General features: G+C 44.4%; 1 protein-coding gene across 1 annotated transcript in view; it reads left to right on the forward strand.

The window, feature by feature from the left end:
- Positions 1-17,594, forward strand: part of NCR3LG1 (natural killer cell cytotoxicity receptor 3 ligand 1) — a 34,003-nt gene extending 16,409 nt beyond the window's left edge. Inside the window, exons 7-12 of the mRNA XM_084895675.1 lie at positions 3,006-3,300; positions 3,914-4,111; positions 6,927-7,274; positions 10,964-11,278; positions 12,928-13,039; positions 15,545-17,594. Coding sequence (XP_084751801.1) covers positions 3,006-3,300; positions 3,914-4,111; positions 6,927-7,274; positions 10,964-11,278; positions 12,928-13,039; positions 15,545-15,713 — 1,437 coding nt within the window. The 3' untranslated portion in view covers positions 15,714-17,594. The remainder of the gene's footprint in view (positions 1-3,005; positions 3,301-3,913; positions 4,112-6,926; positions 7,275-10,963; positions 11,279-12,927; positions 13,040-15,544) is intronic.
- The last annotated feature ends 3,947 nt before the right edge of the window (positions 17,595-21,541 follow it).

The following is a 21,541-nucleotide window of genomic DNA, read 5'->3' on the forward strand; positions in this document are numbered from 1 at the left end:
CAGTTTAAAAAGGAATTTCCATGGCTTAGAGCAAAAAATATCCTTACATGATATTACTCTACAACGCCATTATAATTTTTCCCAGATTTGGGTTATCCCCATTACCTATAATAGTACCTTGAACGATGGGGTATCAATAAAAAATCATTTATTTAATTTTATTATATATTTGTTGTTGTCGATGCTTGGAGTCAAAGGTAACACAGCTCTAGATATTTTAGAATTACAACAGCATATTGTACAATTATCCCAAACAAACATACAAATCAATCCTTTGAATGTCTGGCAGCAATTTAAAAATGACATGAAAGGACTTCATCCCTTCCACTGTGCAGAGGGCCCCCTGGGAAGGCACCTGAGCATTCTATATTGGCCCCTCTAGCCCCTTTGGCCAAAAATGACCCTCTTCTCGTGGTCAAGGTGCCCACAACTGTTGCCTGACCTTTCAGTTCATGCCGAGGCTGAAGCACCATGGTGGCTGGTACCATGGATCTCTCGCCCGCCCAGTGTGGGGAGCTGGGCCCTCTCTGGAGAAGAAACATGGGTTCCCAAAAATATGAGATCAACGCCTGGGCCTCGCCAGCAGGTGAGGGGTTCCCGAGGCAGGTGCTGGGTGTGGAGCCCATGGGGGCATAGGCTACCAAGGAGACAGAACTAAACCTCATATCACCCTGCTTGGCCTCGGAGGATGGCTGGTTAGATTCCTCAGGGAAGGAACAACCTAAGACAGGCACAGTCACAGAGGGGCCATCAGGAGAGAACTTGGGGGTCAACAGAGGTGGGGCACAGACCCTTACAACCCTCCCTCCCCCTGCAACGTGGCAGGCCCCTGAACCTTCTCCCATTCTGAGGGAGGTCTCCTGTCCCCATGGCTGCTTCATTTCCCATGCACAGCTCAAATTGGGACCCAGGTAACAGACAGAGACTTGGCTGAGAGCAGCTGCCCTCTCACTGCAACAAGACTTGTTTGAGAGGTCTTGTACCCATGGTGTGGGCAAGTGGGTTTTTAATAGCCAAGTCCAGCCTAGTATCAGGAATGTTCAGGCCCTTCTCAAGAAAGCAAATAATCAATTCCACTAATACACACATGGTAAATAAGATTGTTGCTAGGGTGTTGAGTCTGACAGATGAATAGCCAATTTCTCAGAGGAAATTAATGTGGCTAATGGAAAAAAATGAATATTCTAGAAAAACTGATTGTACTGTACAAAAAGCTGTTCCTAAAGTGTTAAATTCTTATTGGCAGAGCGTCTCATGGTAAAATTGCACAAACATGTTATGAACCTAAAGCAGTCATAGTGTAGCGCAAATAATTAAAATGTAAAACCTATCAAGACTACATTATAAAATTTCCAAAAGTCTCCTATTATATAAATTAAAAAAGGGGGTGACAGTGGAAGAATATCATGCAAGGAAAAATATCCTGAGAATAATTTACATCTAAAAAAACCTGTTCTTTAGAAAATTAACCTTCATTCTAAACGCTAACAGCAAGATACCCATGAAAATACACACATGGTGTCTAAACAAGCCAGAGGAAAATTATTTGGAAAAAAAGACAAAGAATCCCAAGTCAAATTTAAAGAAAATATCCCTTTATTAACTTTTGGTCGAGAATATGTTTGTATATTTTCAGAAAACAACTCCAAGACCATCTGGAATCCGGTAACAGAGAGGAATAGACAGAAGTGCTCCAGCCATGAAGACAGAAGAGACACAATTCAGAGATGGAAGATGCTGACGACGCCTCACCATACCAGCAGACAGCAGGTGTGTGTTGCCGAAGGATGCCCAGGACCAAACCAGAGATGGGTGGACCTGCATCACCACCATTTGTCCACCAATCGGATCTGAAATATCATGGCTGACATGTACACATAAGGAACTATTTGACATTGAAATTGGGACTCAGAAGAACTGTTGGCCCAGAAAGGAACTCACTACAGACTGATTCATTTGCCTTTCAGCATAACAATTATGACTTGTCGTAGTTTAGGTTCTTACAAGGGTATTTCTTGGATCACATGTTCTCACACATTTAAAGGAAATAATGAACAACATAAACTGATGAACAAAAACAGACCCAGAGAAAGAGAGGCAGCGGTCAGACTCTCAAACCTCAGAGGGAAAGTAGGGGAAGGTGGGGGTAAAGGGGAAGAGATCAACCAAAGTATTTGTGTGCATGCATATGGGCATAGCCAGTGGCCAGGGACAACAGGGGGATGGGGGCATATGTTGGGAGGGGTTTGGGATGGGAATGGGGGGATGAGGACAATTATGTGATACCATAGTCAATAAACAAAAAAAAAAATAAAAAAATAAAAGTGCCATAAAATAAACTCCTTAAACAGGAAGTTCACGAGACCTTGGAAAGGTGCAATGTAGTTGTTTCCCCCTTTTTCCCTTCTCTTTCTTTTTCTTGATGTTTCATCTTTTGTCCTTTTTTTTCTCCTTTTATCCCCTTTCTGTCCTCTCTCTTAACTTTTCTGTTGGTAGAATCCTTAATACTTGAATCTGTCTCACTTCCAGAAGACGAAGAAGAGGGAAGCACACAGTCATCTGAAGAAAAAGATTTGATCTATGTTGGGATTGGTGGTGTTTCCGGTTTTGCTCCTCCCGCCTCCCCCCTCACATTTGTTTGTGATTGCCTTCATGGTGGTCCTGCATCCTCAGGACTTGTGCGTGAACACTTCTTAAAAAATAAAATAAAAAAAAAAAAAAATATATATATATATATATATATATATATATATATATATATATATATATATATATATATATATATATATATATAAATTTCAGAGAGGAAAAGGGAGATAGAAACATCAATGATGAGAAGGAATCATTGATTGGCTGCCTCCTGCATGCCCTCTACTGGGGACCGAACCCGAAACCTGGGCATGTGTCTTTAACTGGAATTGGACCCTGGACCCTTGATTCCGTAGGCTGATGTTCTATTCACTGAGCTGAACTGATTAGGACACTCTTATTGGTGAAAACTGTAGGAGAAAAAGCTTTCCTGGGTGAGCTCACGAGGGTCGGTGTTGAGGAATCAGGGCGGGGAGTGCCCAGCAGGCACCAGCCGCAAGTCTCCGCCCAATGGGAGTGGTTTCTGGGTACGTGGCTTCTGGCAGAGGAGCGAGCTCAATGCTCAAGCGGAGGCCATCCTCTATGCTCGCCTCTGTCCTGCCTCCAATCACTTGAATGAGGGCTTGGAAGATTCTCGAGAGGCTGCCGGTGGGGCTGGATCACTCCGTGGGGACACTGGTGCTTCAGAATCTGAGTCCCTGAAGCTGTGGGGTGTGTGTGCCGGCGATCACTCTGTGGGGACGTGGGAGCTTCCCAGGTAAAGAACAGAGGCTGGTGGGGAGGGGGTGTGTGTGGGGTGGGGTGGGGAGAAGGGATCGCTTGTCCGGGAAGTGCAAGGTTCCCAGGCGGAGAAACCCAGGCTGCCACTGTGAGGAAATCGCTCGGTGGGGATGCGGGAGCTTCCTAAGCTGAGACCTGAGGCTGGGTAACTAGGGTGAGGTGAGCGAGGGGAGGGGATCGCCTGGCGGAGGCAGTGGATCGCTTTGCTGGGACTTGGGAGCTTCCAAGGCTGAGACCCGGAGGCTGCCGCTGGGAGGGGATCATTCCAACCAAGGCAGTGGTCGGAAAACTCATTAGCCAACAAAAAGCAACAGTATAAGGATTGAAACTTCTTTTGAGAGGTAGACATGTGGATCAGTGAAGTAGAGCATGGGCCAGAAATTTCCAATCCCGCTGTACTGCACCCCCAAACGTGGCTCCAGCCTTGGGGAGGCCGGGGCTTCCGAGGCTGCGCGCCTGGGTAACTTATCAGTCTGGCTGCAGGAGGGGCAGAGATTTAGGAGCCGCGGAGAAGCCACTCTATTACGAAGGAAGCCACTGCCCTAAACCGCGGTTTTGCAGATTTCTCCTTCGGACCCAGGACTTCTATTTTTTAGCAAGAACCTTGGCGACGGCCTCCAGTGCAGACCAGTGCCTGTTTGCCGCTCCTCCTCGTGGATGACTGTCTTGGAGGCGGCTAGCCGCTTATTGCGGGCCTTCTTTCGGCTGCTTCCGCTTCTGTGGTGCTGCGTGTCCGCCGCAGGTAAGGTGGCCGGAGTTGGGGTGGGGCGCCGGGATGGTTGTTACTATGTTTATCTCCTTCGGGGTCCCGCCTGACGTCCTCAGCCACCTGTACCTTAACAGGCCTCAGCTCTAAGCTTTCCTTGGTGGAACTGTAGGAATTAATTAAACGAAACTGAAAGTTTCTAAGAAATGCGTCTACGGCCATACCACCCTGAACGCGCCGGATCTCGTCTGAAAGTTTCTAAGAAATGGCAAAAGACCAGAACAATCAAAACAACATTGAAAAGGAAGAACAAGCCGAACCTGGTTTGGCTCAGTGGATAGAGCGTCGGCTTGGGGACTGAAGGGTCCCGGGTTCAATTCCAGTCAAGGGCATGTAACTTGGTTGCGGGCACATCCCCAGAAGGAGGTGTGCAAGAGGCAGCTGATCGATGACTCTCTCTCATCGATGTTTCTAACTCTCTATCTCTTTCCCTTCCTCTCTGTAAAATATCAGTAAAATATATTTTATTTTTTATTTTTTTATTTTTTGTCAAACTTCCCTCCATTTCTTTTTTTTTTTAAATAAATTTTTATTGTTCATATTATTACAAGTGTTCCTTTCCCCCCCCTTCCCACCCCACCCTCTGCCCTTTCCCCACCCCCCATTGTCCTCATCCATAGGTGCACAGTTTATGTTCAGTCTCTTCCCACATCCCCCTCTCCCCTTTTCCCCAAGAATCATCAGTTCACTCCCCTTCCATACCTCTGATTCTATTATATTCAACAGTTAATATTGTTCATCAGATTTTTTTAAAAAATTTCCTTGGTTTTTAGATTCACTTGTTGATAGTTATGTATTTGTTGTTCATAATTTTTATCTTTATTTACTTTCTCTTCTAAAAGAACCCCCTTCAGCAATTCATATAATTCTGGTTTGGTGGTGATGAACTCCTTTAGCTTTTTTTTATTAGTGAAGCTCTTTATCGGGCCTTCGATTCTGAGTGATAGCTTTGCTGGGTAGAGTATTTTTGGCTGTAGGTTCTTGCTATTCATCACCTTGAATATTTCTTGCCATTCCCGTCTGGCCTGCATGGTTTCTGTTGAGAAATCAGCTGACAATCGTATAGGTGCTCCTTTATAGGTAACCACCTACTTAGCTCTTGCTGCTTTTAATATTCTCTCTTTGTCTTTTGCTCTTGGAATCTTAATTATGATTTGTCTTGGTGTGGTCCTCTTTGGATTCCTCTTATTTGGAGTTCTGTGTGCTTCCTGGACTTGTAAGTCCAATTCTTTCCCCAGGTGGGGGAAGTTTTCTGTCACTATTTCTTTCAGTATGTTTTCGATATCTTGCTCTCTCTCATCTTCTGGGACCCCCATGATTCTGATGTTGGATCGTTTGAAGTTGTCCCAGAGGTTTCTTACATTATCTTCAATTTTTTGGATTCTCTTGCCTTCTAGCTTCTGCAGAGGAGTGTCTTCTGGCTCTTTATGTTCCAAATCTTTGACTTGATTCTTGCGATCTTCTATTCTGTTTTTAGGACTCTGTATAATATTTTTTATTTCAGACAATGTATTCTTTATTTCTTGTTGATCCCTTTTCATATCCTCATAGGTCTCATTTATTTTATAGGCCTTTTCTAGGATACTCTTGAAAAATCTTATAAGTGTGGTTTTGAACTCTATATCCAGTCGCTTTTTGTCCTCCATTTCTTTCGTTTGTGATCTATTTGGTTTAGGCATTTTTGCAGCTTTTCTGATGGGGCGGGGTTTCAGGGTGGAACCTACAGCCTTGGCTTCCGTCAGCCCCGCCCTATGCGACTCCTGAGACTCAGGGTCCTTCAGTACTTGTTGCAAGCGCCTCTGAGAGAAAAGTGCCCTCGATTTTCGCCTGCTACCAAACAGTGTAGGCTCTCCCGCAATGGGCCCGAAACTGGGGTTCAGTTCAGTTGGAAGTGGAGTTGGAGATGGCGTTCAGAGCAGTCTGGAGCCCCTGTCTTACGGCACAGCTGGCCGGCCCTTCTCTGCGCGCACTGTGCGTGCCTCTGGGACCTCCTTTCGCCGCTTCCCCGGGTTCCGCCTTACAGCCCAACTCCCTCTGGATGAGCCTGGGTCCCCGGGGTCTGGCCTAGAACGGGGGTTCAGAGCAGTCGGGGGCCCAGCACAGTCGGAGTGTTTATTTCCTTCCCGCTAGGGAACGCCAGCCAGGCACTCGGCCTCCCTCCTCTCCGGCTCCGTCCTCTCCGCGCGCCTCTTGTCTCCGTACCTTGGGCTTTTACAGCTCCTCCGCGCTTCCTTCTGGTTTTCTCCTTGCTTCTCGTTGTAGAATTTCCAGTCAGTCGACTTTCCTGTAGTTCTGGGTAATGTCCATTTTATATTTTAGTTGTATTTTATTGCAATTGTTGCGTGCGGCTGCGGCTAGGTGCCTACCCGAGCAGCCATCTTGGATTCTCCCTCAATAAAATATATTTTAAAAAAAAGAAAAGAAAAGGAAGACAGAGACATGCATGAACAAAGGGCCTCTATACATGAGATACCTCCCTCCCTCCCCGCCCCGCTTCCCCACCAAAAAAGGAATTTGTTTTTGTGTTTTGTTTTTTATAAAGGGTCAGGTAGAGTGCCTGCTACATAATATGCTCTTTTAAAAAATATATGTATCTTTATTGATTTCAGAGAGGAAGGGAGCGAGGGAGAAGAGAAATATTAATGAAGAGAGACTCATTGATCGGCTGCCTGCTGCACGTCCCCCTACTGGGGAAGGATAGGGAATTCGTTTTTAGTTACAGGATAGTGTCTCAGAGTACAAGGCCTAAGTTTCAAGTTTCTCCCATAACTGAATTTTCTTATTTCCACAGATTTCTTGAAGGTGGAGATGGAAGGGAAGAATCAAACTGTGTTGCTGAATGACAATGTCACCATCTCCTGCAAGGTCCCTGGTTTCACACCCCTGGACATCAACAAGTCGGGTATTATTTGGTATCTGAAGCATCAGGCGAATGAGACAGAACACAAGGTGTTTGAAATGTATGCAGACATTAAAAAGGCATTCAGACTCGGAGCCAGCGTGTCTCCAGCGGGGCTAGAGAAGGGGGACTTCTCACTACACCTTCCTGGAGTCCAGCTGAGAGACGCAGGAGAGTACCGATGTTACGTGGTGGTCACCCCCGAGGAGGCCCAGGAAACAGTCTTTCTAAAAGTTTTGGGTGAGTGCCTGAGGCAGTGTCCTGTGGTTCCCATGGTGATGGGGCTTGGGGTAGGGATGTGGATCAGTGAAGTAGAGCACAAGTTTGGGCATGGGCCTTGGAGTTGGACAGACACGGGATTAAGTTCTGGGCTTCCCTGGACGTCTGGACAACTTAGAGCAAGTTATTAATCACACTGAACCTCAGAGTCCTTTTCTCTAAACAGATGTAATAGTACTCTCTAAAGACCCTGACTCCAGCCCTAGCTGGTTTGGCTCGGTGGATAGAATGTGGGCCTTTGGAGCAAAGGGTCCTGAGTTTAAAAAAAGACCCTGTCTCCAAATATAGTCTCAGTCTAAGAGAATGGGTTTAGGGCTTCAACATATGAATTTGGGGTGGGGCCACAATGCAGCCTATAGTGGGGGCAATGTCTAGGAGCCCTTCTTAAAACTTTGAATGTTTTGTACATGTTAATTAGGGGGGGGTGTGGGAAAGTGTATTAGGATTCATTTCTTCCGTAACTGACAGGAAGCCTAAAAAGATTTTTAAAAAATTAATATACTTTATTTTTTAGAACAGTTTTAGATTTACAGCAACAATTGCAAAGATACCCTGTTTCCCCGAAAATCAGACAGTATCTTATATTAATTTTTTCTCCCAAAGTTGCGCTAGGTCTTATTTTCAGGGGATGTCTTATCTTTCCATGCGCTAGGTCTTATTTTCGGGGAAACACGGTAGTAGTTTCTTTATGATCCTGCCTATGCATATACCACTTTATTATTAACCTCTTTCTTTAGTATGGTATATTGGTTTTAATTAATGAACCAATATTAATACATTTTTATTAGTTAATGTCCATAGTTTACGTAGATAACCTTAGTTTTGACCTAATATCCCTGATAATTTTTCTTGTTCTAAAGGCTACTTTGAAATTCATAGAGCTATTCCAGTTTTCTTTAGATTAGGGTTAGTATTGTATATAAACCCCTTTACTTTTTGTTATTGTTAATCCTCACTTGAAGATATTTTTTCTATTGATATTTTTTTTTTTTATAAAAACAAAATTGGAGTTTTTATTATCAAGACAGTGTGGTATTGACCTAAAGATATGCATATAGGTCAATGGGACAGAACAGGAGCCCTATTGATGTGGCGGTAAAGTGGTGTGGAGGGAAAGCAGACTGTCATCTGATATTAAATCTCATTCTCTGAGTGGCCTGAGCCCCTAGGCTATGACCTTCAGAAGTGTTCCTGGGTGAGAAAGGAAGGTTATAGAGGGCTGAAGAGCTAATCATCATTCTCCTGAGTCAGCCAGGGCTCTGGCAAAGTCTTCCCACTTGAGAACATTCTTTGTTATGGAGAACGCACTGGGTATATTTTTAAATGGTCACTTTTTCTCTCCCTTCCCCCCTAGACGGGAGGGAATTTTTCTTGCAACTGCAAGAACCTGAGGAGGGCAGTGGGGAAGGGAGTTCCTAGACTGGCCTCCAGCTAATCCACCTTCATCCTTTAGCCATTTGTCAGTTATAACTCCAGCACTTTCTGCTTATGGTAATATGATTTTGGCTGTGGTTCTCTCAATCTGCTTATCTCTCTAGCTTTCAGGGTTGTCAGTTCTCTGATGGGTCTAAGAAAAGTTGTTGATTTGCAGTTTGTTCAGGTCAGCTTTTATTCCTATTACTAGAGGCCTGGTGCACAAAATTCGTGCACAGGTGTGTGTGTGTGTGTGTGTGTGTGTGTGTGTGTGTGTGTGTGTGTATGTGTGTGTGTGTGTCCCTCAGCCCAACCTGCACCCTCTCCAATCTGGGATCCCTAGGATTGGGCCGAAACTGTCAGTCAGATACCCCTTTCACAATCCAGGACTGCTGGCTCCCAACCGCTTGCCTGCCTGCTTGCCTGATCACCCCTTAACCACTCCCCTGCCAACCTGATTGATACCGAACTGCTCCCCTGCCAGCCTGATTGCCCCCAACTCCCCTCCCCTGCCAGCATGGTTGCCCCCGACTACCCTCCCTTGCTGGCCTGATTGCCCCCAACTGCACTCCCCTGCAGGTCTGGTCACTCCTAATTGCCCTCCCCTGCAAGCCTGATCTCCCCCAACTGCCTTCCCCTGCTGGCCATCTTGTGGCGGCCATCTTGTGTCCACATGGGGGCACTCATCTTTTATTGATTTCAGAGAGGAAGGGAGAGGGATAGAGAGATAGAACCATCAATGATGAGAGAGAATCATTAGTTGGCTGCCTCCTGCACAACCCCTGCTGGGGATTGAGCCTGTAACCCAGGCCTGTACCATTGGCTGGACTCGAACCTGGGACCCTTCAGTCTTCAGGCGGATGCTCTATTCACTGAGCCAAACCGGCTGGGGGGCACCCATCTTTGGTCACAAGGGAGCAGTCATCTTGTGTGTTGGAGTGATGGTTAGTTTGCATATTACCTCTTTATTATATAGGATGAGAATAGGAGTGATGACTTCTAGTTCTTTACATGCCAGAGAGGAAAACAGAAGTCAACAAGAGCTTTTATTATTCTTAACTTAATTAGTTTTAAAATATGTTTTTCTTGATGTTAGAGAGAGAGGAAGGGAGATGGAGAGGGAGAGAAACATTGATGTTTAAGAACATTGACTGGTTGCCTCCTGCATGCACTCTACTAGAAATCAAGCCTACAACCAGGGCATGTGTCCTTACTGAGAATCAACTCAGCCACCTCTTGGTCATGGGAAGACACTCAACCAACTGAGCCACATTGGCTGGAGCAACAGGGCCTTTTAAAAAGGCAGTTTATGCCAAAACTGGTTTGGCTCAGTGGATAGAGGTCCCAGGTTCGATTCCTTTTGAGGGCATGTACCTTGGTTTTGGGCACATCCCCAGTAGGGGGTGTGCAAGAAGCAGCTGATCAATGATTCTCTCTCATTGATGTTTCTGGCTCTCTATCCCTCTCTCTTCCTCTCTGTGAAAAATCAATAAAATATATTTTTAAAAAAACAACAAAAAACAGACTAACTCTTACTAGTCAGTCATTAGCTCTAAAAAAAAAGGTAGTTTATTTTTCTTTCACAAAAATGGAGCCAATCCTGGGCAGGTAGGGCAATTCTGTGATCATCTGGGACCCAGAGTCCTTTTATCTTTGTCACTTTGGCATCCTCAACATGTGGCTTTCACCTTGTGTTTGGAGATGGCTTCTCCATTTTGAACCATGACATGGTCTTCCAGCTGTTCTCCAGGAAGGAAGAAGGGGAGAGGGAGAGAAGGGCATAGTGCTTTTCTTTAAGATAACCTTGTTCTTTAAGGGTACTTCCTTGAGGTTGCTCTCCCTACTTCTGATTCTATCTGAACTAGTAGACTCTGAATTCACATGGCTACACCAGCTGAAGTGGAGGTTGGGAGATATAGCTTTAACTTGGATGTGTCATTGGAGAATGAACAGCAGTTTCTACCACAACAGTGTTCCAAAGGTTTCCTCCCATTCTCAAAGGCGTCTATGACAGCAAGTGGCTTAGGAAACTATGCTTTACAAAATGGCTGTGAGTCGGGGTCATGGTCTATCAGCATCACATTGGTACTGGGATCAGCATACCTAGATTATGTAGGTTAAGCAGAATCTTACTCGTCTCACTCACCTTTCCTGAAGGCTCACTAAAGGTCAGGCTTTGAACTGATAATAAGCTAATCCCAACCTACCCTCAAATCATGAATTCTCTTCTCTGGCAGCTTCCCCAGAGTGCACCTGGTTTCGAGAGCAAGCTATGGTGAAAGATGATGGCGACAAATATATTTTGTGTAAGGCATATGGGTTCTATCCAGAGGACATTACCATAACATGGCGTACATGGACCCAGGAAAACCCCCAGGGCCAGGAGATTTCTGAAGGTATCACCACTGGTCCAGCCATCAAGAATGAGGACGGCACATTTAACATCACCAGCCGTGTGAGGTTGGAACACAACTTGACCACCTACCAATGTGAGATAAGTCACAGATCCTTGCCCACCTCCTGTAGGTTGAACTTCACCCAGTTTCGGAGAGGTAAGCATCCTCTAAACGTATCCCTTACTCTTCACCTTGAGGGGGTATAACGTAACATTGAAGTTCCCAGTTAGTCTAGGCCAAGATGGGGGCTAATGGGGAAGGAGAGAAAGCTTGGTTGGGCCTACTTCAGCCCCAGAGCCAGCAGTCCAGACTAGGTACCTACGCCAGGGTGAATGGCCTAATAGGTGGAAAGTGGTGACAAGAGTCCCCAAGGTTGCTGTTAACTTATGGCAGCTTAAGGAGCTGGGTGGTCTATATGACCTGGAATAGGAAGCCTGTCAGCTATGAGGAGAAAGGGGATAGGATCCTGTCCCTGGCCCCTGAGGATAGGGGTCTATCAGGGGCCAGAGACCCAACCCTCAGCAACTCTTCTGGCCAGGCTCCAGGGCCACTGCAAACTGTTGGCTGGTAGAGGGCAGATCAGTAGTTCTGTGCCCAAGCTGGGGAGTCCATAGTAGGGAGTCCTGCAAATGCCAAGGCCTTTCCTCAGGCACACTAGATCCCGAGCTTAAGATAATACAGAACCCAGCTCTCTACAGAACCCTATTGAGGTTAATTGAGCTCATATCTTGGTTCCATGGTCATGGCTCTGGTCCTGGGGGGGAATGACCCTGCAGGTCAAATGCATCTGCCTAGAGCTGAGAGGGGTTAGGGATACAGGGGCTAACTGGTTTTGCCAGATGGGGCCTGGGGTGGCCCTGGAGGGAGAGAGGAATTGCTTTTGGAAGCAAGGGTCAGGGATGTGTATGAGCGTGATGTGTTTAGGATATGTGTGGCACATGGAAAATATGGAATTGAAATATGATTTAGGTGAATAATCTCTCATATAAAAGGCCCATGGCCATTAGGCCATAATTCTGTCACAACCAAATGAGCATGGGGTAGGGGACTGGTGAGGGGGGGAATGGGGGCAAGGCATGATCTACTAGTGCTGATGGGTGGGGCGGCCAGCTGAGGCAAGTGAAAGCAGCTATCCCCACAAGATTTTGTGCAAGCTGGGCCTCTAGTATAAAATAAGAGATTTGTGTTGGTGACTTGTGGATGCTATAATAAATTGCCACAGACTGGGTGGCTTATAATCAACAGCTTTATTTCTCACAGTTCTGGAGGCTGGAAGTCTAAGATTCGTGTGCCAGCATTGCTGGTGAGGGCTTTCTTCTCGGTCACACGTATCCTCACATGGTGGTAGGGATGAGGGAATCTCTCTAGGGTCTCTTATATAAGGGCACTAATTATTCATGATGGCTCCTCCCTCATGACCTAATGATATCCCAAAAGCTCCACCTCCTAATATCATCAAATTCGGTATGAGGATTTCAATATATGAATTTTGGGGGACACAGATATTCAATATATAGCAGCATATAGTGATGTAAGATGGTAGAGTGTGAAAGCTTTGGACATGTGCATGGCATACATATATGGTAGGAGGTGTTTGATATTGCCATGTATTTCTGGAAGATGCTAAACACACTATTTGATGTGTGGAGGTGTATGTGATAGGGATAACAAGAAGTGTGGCAGAGGATTGGTGGTTATATTTATGACAGGGAAATGACACACGATCACAGATATCTTAGTTGTTTGTGTGATTACTGGGCCCTGCCCATTGGTTTCCTTTTAACGTTTGCTTCCTCTTTCTGCAGAATCTGAGATGGGAAATACCTGGGGCCCTATTGAGACTTCTTTTGTTGCTATTGGCTGTGTTGCAGTAGTAGCAGCAGCAATCACTGGAATGATTTATTGTTACAAAAAAAGGTAAGGGGGATGTCAAAGCAAAGCTTAGCCCTGTGTTTTCAAATTGGCTCTGGGAGTTCAGGGGCCTTTGCCAGTTGGTGATATTTGAGAATTCTCAGGATCGATGCCGGGGGGAATCTGAGTGTGGTGTGTGGCTTTTTCTGATGCCGTGTCAGGGAAGAACGTTCTCCTTAGATCCTTATGTGGTAGCTTGAGACTCTGAGGAGCTGCACTGTAAGGCCCCTCTGCCTCTTCCTGACATACAGTCTCACTGTGAACCAGGCCTCACTGTATTCATTCAGACCAGGACTTTGAACTCTGTATGGGCTGCAATGTTCTCACACATAGAACTACAGCTCAGAGAGGGGAATTCCTTCCCCACAGCTTAAAGTAGGGGTGTCGAACTCAATCAGAGAAGGGGCCAAAATCTAAAATCCAGCCTAAATTGCGGGCCGAATGGTTTACTGAACAGTCATAAACTGACAATGTCATAAACTGACAGCGGAGTGCAGTGATGACAGCGCGGTGCGGGCCACATTGCAAGGCCTGGCGGGCTGGATTTGGCCCGCGGGCCTTGTGTTTGACACATGTGGCTTAAAGGGATAGCTTACAACCAGATTTCACCATTAAATCAAGAGTTCCTAGCTCTCATTGGTGTTTCCAAACTATTTTTTTATCTTGATGGTGGTCCAAACGGCACATAAAACAACTCAAGGAAAAGAAGTCTAAGAGACTAGTGTAAACATTTTGCTTAAAATGGTTCTAGATATTAAATTGCCCTCAATTTTTTAGGGCCTCCAAGGCAGAATCTGTGCAGTAGCTAATACATCTCATTAGAAATGCTGGTACATGGTCCTGGGGAAATCACTTTATAGAGCTGGTCTTCTAAGTGGGTTTTAAAATTTATTCTTCTATTGAAGTTTGACTAAATTTTCAAATAAACTTGTTTGTCCAACTTAAAAAAAAAGAATGCTTTAGGAAAATTAGAATAATCAGTTAATAAAGAAAAAAGGCTGTTTATCTAAAGTTGGCCAGTGATTCATGGGAATTTTCTTTAAAAAAAAAATTTATTGATTTCAGAGAGGAAGGGAGAGAGATAGAAACCTCAACAATGAGAGAGCAACATTGATTGGCTGTCTTCTGCATGCCCCCTCATTGGGAATCAAGCCCACAACCCAGGCTTGTGCCCTTGACTAGAATTGAACTCAGGACCATTCAGTCTTCAGGCCAATGCTCTATGCACTGAGCCAAACCAGCTAGGATGGGACATTTTCTTCTGATTGGGGTTAGGCCAATGTGAAAACTGGATATAAAGTGGTTTTCAAATGATTCTTGTGATATTTGTGATTGTTCTCATATTTCTGGCCTTCCTCTGGTTTCTGATATCTAGTACTGTCACTGTTAGCAGACATTTCACATTGAAAAAAGAGACTACTAACGCCTTCATAATCATTCTGTTTTCTGTCCTGGTTTGTAACGAAGGCTCCAGGCCTCCAACCTTCCCTAGTATTTATCCTTTGCCATGTAACTTTTAAAAAATATATTTTTATTGATTTCAGAGAGGAAAGGAGAAGGAGAGATAGACAGAAACATCAATGATGAGAGGCCATGTAACTTTTCAGTGCCCTCCATTCCTAGGTCTTAACATAGGGCTCAACCTTGTGACTTGCATTGGCCAATAGAATGCGATAGAAGTGAAAGAGGCCTTGTGTATTTCCATTTGCTTTCTTTTGTGCTGACATTAGTAAGAGGAGGATTCTAAGCCTGAGGGAAGATGAGAGATCTGAGGCCTGCACTAGTTGCTCTAGAGGAGGTCAGTCTTCAGTAAGACCTCACTTCATATCATACCTAGGTTCTGCAACTTGAAACAAAACGACATATAATGAAGCTAAGTTTACTATATGCTAACCGATATAAATAAGAGGCAAGTTCCCATGGCATCTCATCCACATTATGGAGGACATTAACCAAAACAATGTTTTTTTGAGAACCAGCTATAGATTAGGTGACAGCCATCCAGTTCCTGGACATGTGAACAAATCTAACTGAGATCATCACCATCAACAGGGTCGACTCTCGAATGTGTGAGAAATAAATCTTTATTATTTTAAAGCCACTGTTTAGGCTTGCTTGTTATATAGCAAAAACTAACTGATACAGCTCCTCAGAGAGCTGAGTTTTGACCAAAAGTGGTTGCTCTAGAGCTGTGAGACAGTCTGCTATAAAGCATGTACCCAGGTAACATGTTCTACCTGTGCCATCTCAGGGATCTGCTGCTGTCCTCACCCTAAGGAGGTCCAGCCAGTGCCTGAACGAAGCAGGAGTCTTTGGAGCTCTCTGTAGAGTGGCTGAGACTTTCTCAGAGTTGCACTAGAATCTGAAACTCTTGCTTCCCAATCCTTTCTCCTTCCTCCCTTCACAGATATCAGATCTACATCATGACCTAAAGGCTTCCCTCACTTACTTCTGTGCCCTCTTTCATAGGCACTACTCCCAATAACTCTCTCCTATTTCTAACACATTTAGGCAGCTGCTTCTCAGGAGTCACGATCCAGTACCACAAGAAGAGACTAAAGAATTGGAACTTGGTGCATTCATGATGTCTTCAGATGGAGGAGCACTGTGTAAGGCAGTTCTTACACAGATGGATAACAGAAACCACATGATTTCTCAGAGAGAGAAAAAAAAAAAGTAATGTGTAAGTAACTGATATTACTTTTCCTGATGACTGCCACAGCTTGCTCAAGAGGAGACCGTTCAAGCTGCTTTCCTGGATAGCCTCTGGCCAATCATCTCTTTCCAAGAAAAGAAGAAAGCAACACTTTACAAGAAGATATACAAATGGCCAGCATGGATATAAAAAGGTGCTTAACATCATTAATCCTCAGGGAAATGCAAATCAAAACAATGAGACATCACCTCACGCCTCTTGGAATATCTACTATCAAAAAGACAAGAAATAAGTAGTAGTGGCAAGGATGTGGTGAAAAGGGAAGATGTGGGTACTGTTAGAGGGAATATACAATATATTTATATTTTAAGATAAATATAAAAATCAGTTTTCTGAAAACAGCATGGAAGTTCCAAAAAAATTAAAAATGGAACTACCATATGATCCAGCAGTTTTACTTCTGGGCATTTATCTGAAGGAAAGGAAAATTCAAACTTGACAGATTATCCATACCTCCATCTTCATTGCACCATTACTTACAATAACCAAGACATGGAATCAACTTGTGTCATCGATGGTTGAGGGGATAAAGAAAATGTGATACACTCCTACACACACAGTCATGTGCCATTTAACAAAGGGGAGGCATTCTGAGAAATATATTGTTAGGCAATTTCATTGTTGTGTTAACATCATTGATTATACTTACACAGACCTAGATGATATACTAGTAGCCTACTGCTCCTGAACAGTCAGACTGCACTAAAATCATAAAACAATATGAGACCAAATCAAGCAGAAGAGAGAATGATATCAATAGACACAGTCAACAGGCTAGGCTGCTGCTAGTGTAACTCCTCATACTGTTTTTCAGAAAACTTATTTTTATACATAGAAAGAGTACACTCTAAAATAGCAGTAAAAGGTCCTAGCCAGGTTGCTCAGTTGGCTGGAGTGTTGTCCCATACACCAAAAAGGTTTTGGGTTCAATTCCTGGCTAGGGCACATACATAGGTTGGGGCAGGTATAGGAGGCAACCAATCAATATTTCTCTCCCAATTCCATGTTTTTCTCTAAAATCAATAAAAACATACTCTTAGGTGAGGATTACAAAAATAGCAATAAAAGCATAGCATAGTAAATACATGAGCTAGGAACAATCGTTTATTATCAAGTATTTTGTATTGTGCATAATTTTGTACACTTTTGTATGACTGGCAGCACAGTAGTTTGTTTACACCAGCATCACCACAGTAAGTCTAATTTAAATCCATCATCTTGTGAATAACGCATTGTGGTACAATGTCAGGATGGCTATGACTTCCCAGTGGATAGGAAGATTTTTGCTCCGCTATGAGCTATGGGTCCACTATTGTATATGTGATCAGTCCATTGTTCCTTGAAACATCTTAATGAGGCATATTACTGTGCACACAAGGGAATATTATTTAGGCATAACAAAAGCAAATCTTGCAATTTGTGACAAAGTGATGGACCTTAAGAGTAGTATTTTAAGTGAAATAAAATAAAAATCTATATAATCTCACTTATATGTGAATCTAAAAAAGTACCCTCTTCCCTCTCATGAGCTCATAGATACAGAGAACAGATTGGTGGTTGCTTGAGGATGGGGACAAAGAGGGGGAGAAATGGGTGAAGGGGATCAAAAGACTTTGAGTTTTAAATAAGTCATGGGGATGCGATAGCACAGTGCCTCTAGTTAATAATGCTGTATTGCATATCTGAAAGTTGCTAAAAGTAAATCTTAAAAGATCATCATAAGAAAAATATTTGTAACTGTATGGTGATGAATTTAAATTAGACTTACTGTGGTGATTATTTTGCAATATATACAAATATGACATTTTATCCTGTGCACTTGAATCTTGGATAATATATGTCAATATACCTCAAATAAAAAAAAGGGGGGGGGAGAAAATAATATATATGTATATATATTTAATATATTTTATTGATTTTTTACAGAGAGGAAGGGAGAGAACTAGAGAGTTAGAAACATCAATGAGAGAGAATCATGTATCAGCTGCCTCCTGCACACCTCCCACTGGGGATGTGTTCGCAACCCAGGTACATGCCCTTGACTGGAATCAAACCTGGGACCCTTCAGTCCTCAGGCTGACGCTATGTTTACTGAGCCAAACCGGTTTTGGTGAAAGCAATATTTTACTGGCTGCAGATTGTAACCAGTTTCCATTTTATATTCTATTGATGTTCAGTAAATTCAATCTGTACATGTCAGTATATATGAATAAAAATATTCCCCTTTATTAATGGCTGAGTTATTCTTTGATAGAACATACGTGACTTATCCCCTACCTCATGATTAGTAAAGAGTAGAGCTTGGAATTTTAATCAATAAACCATACTAGAGGCCTGGTGCATAGGATTCATGCACTGTTGGGGGTGTGGCCTGCGGGGATAGGCCTGCTGTGGCAGCACCTCTCATCTCCTGGCTGTGGTCCAGCACTCTGAGCAGCTGCTCCCTGGTCCTGCATCTTCCGTGGAGCCAGAGCACTCACCTCCCAAGGGGACCAGGTCAGGCTGGGCCCAGGGACAATAGCACTGAGAGGCAGTGGAGAAGGCCTCAGTTCTGCAGCAGCCAAGAACTTGCCTCTGGGGTCAGCTCTGTGAGCTTGGTAGTGGTGCTGTAAGGCCTGAGGGTGTCTGGAGGAGGTGGCAAGGAGCAAGGAGGAGGAGCCTGGGGCAAGGAGGCCATTGCAGCCTGGGTTTCTGCCTGTTGGCCTGAGGTTTGCAGCAGGAGCAGCAGCAGCAGCTTATCCTGGATGGACCCAGCTGTGAGGGAGCTGCAGCTTATTCTGAGTCAGCCCAGCTGCACTACCACTGTGGTAGTGCACTGACCACCAGGGGGGCAGCTCCTGCATCGAGCGCCTGCCCCCTGGTGGTCAGTGTACAACATAACAACTAATTGACGGGTCATTCTGGTCATTCTGCATTTGGTCACTGGGCTTTTAATACATAGGATTGATTACCAAGGTAGATCCAGGGTGTGAGGTTGGGCTGTGAATCATGAGCTTGATCATTAATTAGATCTAGAGGAGAGGCTTCCTCTGTACAGTTCTAGTCTGTTCTTAGGGGAGGACCTGATAGTTGGTGTGTTCGGTCCTTGCTTTATTTTCTTGACTGGCCCAAGGTGGTTGATGCTATTCCTAATTGGATAGAAGTAGAGGCGCCTCAGCCAGGACAGGCTGACAGGGCTGTGGAGGGTCTCATGCAGGTGTTGGTCATGGGTAACATACAGTGTGGTTCTGAATGCACTTATCAGGGATGTGCAGTGTATTCCAGGACCTTTGTGGGGCAGAGAAGCCCTGTTCCCATCTCTACTGAATGGAGTAATGACTCAGAAACAAGTCTTAGATCACTCAGGACTGGTGCAATTAGCACACAGGCATAATTTAACTTGCAATTCTCTTGGCTTAGAGCAGTGATTTTCAACCTGTGTACCACAAGAATTTTTAAGACATGCAATTCCTAACTATTTAGTCAGGGGCGCTAATTTCTCCCCTTAGATTGTCAAATGACAACAGCCAACATAACAATAGCTGTCTGGTGTGAATGAATCAAAATTATACCTTTTTTTTGGTGTCAAATAGATAATATAATGCGGGGGCCAGATGCAGCAGGGGCCAGATATGGTGGGGATCTCCCTTTTTTTTGTCCAGCACGGAAAGAGAGATACATGAACCGGTTCTAAGTGGAGGCAGCCAGGGATTGAGAAATAAAAGAAAGAAGATGCAGAAATAGATGTATAAAGCTGAGAGCTTGGTGGAACCGCTGCCTCCTCTGATGGAGAGGCCAGGGCCTGAGCCCAGGCAGTACATTTATTTATATATCCCAAATACCAGGAAGTATCACCAAAACTTAGGATCAAAGGAGCTTATTTGCATTCTTGAGTAGGCCCTAGCATTCCTGTTGCTTGCCTGGATTTACATATCAAAGCCCACTCCATGATACCTGGACGAAGGTCAGTACTGATAACATATCCAGCCTTTTTGGGGAAGAATGTTCCTAGGGCCTGGCTCTGCCTATGGCCCTGAGTTCAGCTGACAATAATTAAAGAAATGCCCATGTGCCTTCCCAGGCACTGTCTACAATATAATTTATTTTTTGGTGGATTGCAGAATTTAGTTTATGTGTGCCATGAGATGGAAAAGGTTGAAAACCCCTAATTTAGAGGGATGAATAGAACAGACTCCCCATAGCTGAACTCCCACCTGAGGGCGAGCTAGAGTGGCCTTTGGTGGTGGCCTGTGGGGCTCGCAGCATTGACGTGTTTGGTGTCCACTGTGAGAATATAATTAAGCAAACAATAAATCTCACAGTGGAAGGAGGCACATGGCAATAGTAGGAAGTAGTCCAAAGGTGTTCATAGTGGTTGAAAGAGAATGACACCCTTTGGAAAAAAGTAATAAGGCAGAGAAAGTTTTTATAGATTTAGTAAAAGAAATTATAATTTTGTAGAGATTGTGATACAATAATGCAAGGTGAAAAATAAATAAAATGTAATTAGATGGGGGAAATCACAAATGGGGTCTTTTCATAGGAAGATGAAAATATTAGATATAAAACATGGAGAACGGTAATTGGGCATTATTGATTGGAAAAGAATCTATGATGTAGGGGAAAAAAGAAAGGCACAAAGGAATTACTAAACTCAGATATAAGAATACTGGTTAGACCCTGAGAGACCTGAAGAGCGGCACAAAAGAGGCAGAATTATGGGGTGATTTTCATTCTTCTACTTCCAAGATGGATGGAAGGCCACAGTAGGACTTTAACAAGGATCTCAGAACTGTACTGCATTTACTTTTCTCTCGGTTTCCCTGAGGTGACTTCCCTTCCCCAGTAATAATGGCCTTGTGAGAAAAACTGGAATGGATCAAATAAAGAACGTAGAGGCAGGGCTCCTCAAAGTCTGGTTCTCATCACTTCGGGTGCTGGCGGTCTACGGCAGTGGTTGGCAAACTGCATGCGGGTCGCGAGCCTTGGTTTGCCGCTCTGTTGACGAATGAGTTTGCTGACCACTGCCTCAGGGAAAAACACTTAAAAAACATTTTAATAATGTACTAATGTCTTTAACCTGAAGTCAAAACTTCTGGGTGAGGGTAATGCCTTACCCAGTGGTCGGCAAACTCATTGGTCAACACAGTGGCAAACCAAGGCTCGCGAGCCGCATGTGACTCGAGAGTCGCAGTTTGCTGACCACTGGTCTATGGAGGAGGAGTTTGTGACCCATTTGTGCTGCAAGGAATGACACCCCTTCATGAAGAACAGGTGTGTGGCTGAAGACCACTTCTGGGTACCGCTCACCTGGCCGGTACTCCTGTGTACCCTCGCTCCTCCCAGTGAAGGAAACACATAGTTGCATATGCACTTTGCCATCACTTCCCCACTCCGTGGTGTCAGTGCCTGAGATCCGGGGAAAGGCAGCTCACACTCCTGTACCCAAGCTGGCCTGCGTGAGTGACCTGCTTTTTCTGTCACTTCAGAGTTGGGCCTGTACAGAGTGGAAATAGAGTAGGGGGGGTAGGTAGCACCTGCTTCCCCATCCACGAAGACATGCAATGCCCAAGGCAGGTGGACCTGGCAGAGAGGATGCCAATAATTTAGAATGTAGTGCAATTAACTCATTCTCTGGAACACAGTCTGACTTGAATCCCACTGCTCTCTCTTTCCCCAGCTTCTTTCAAGCTGGAATACACCTGCTGTTCTTCACACCTGTCCTCGTCTGGGGTCCACAAGACTTTGGCATGCAAAATTCATATCTTCTTCTCCCAAAGTCTTCTGCATGTCTTGGTACTATAATACATAAG

Source organism: Pipistrellus hanaki, assembly GCF_964339955.1.
Source record: "Pipistrellus hanaki genome assembly, chromosome: 9".
Taxonomy (NCBI): domain Eukaryota; kingdom Metazoa; phylum Chordata; class Mammalia; order Chiroptera; family Vespertilionidae; genus Pipistrellus; species Pipistrellus hanaki.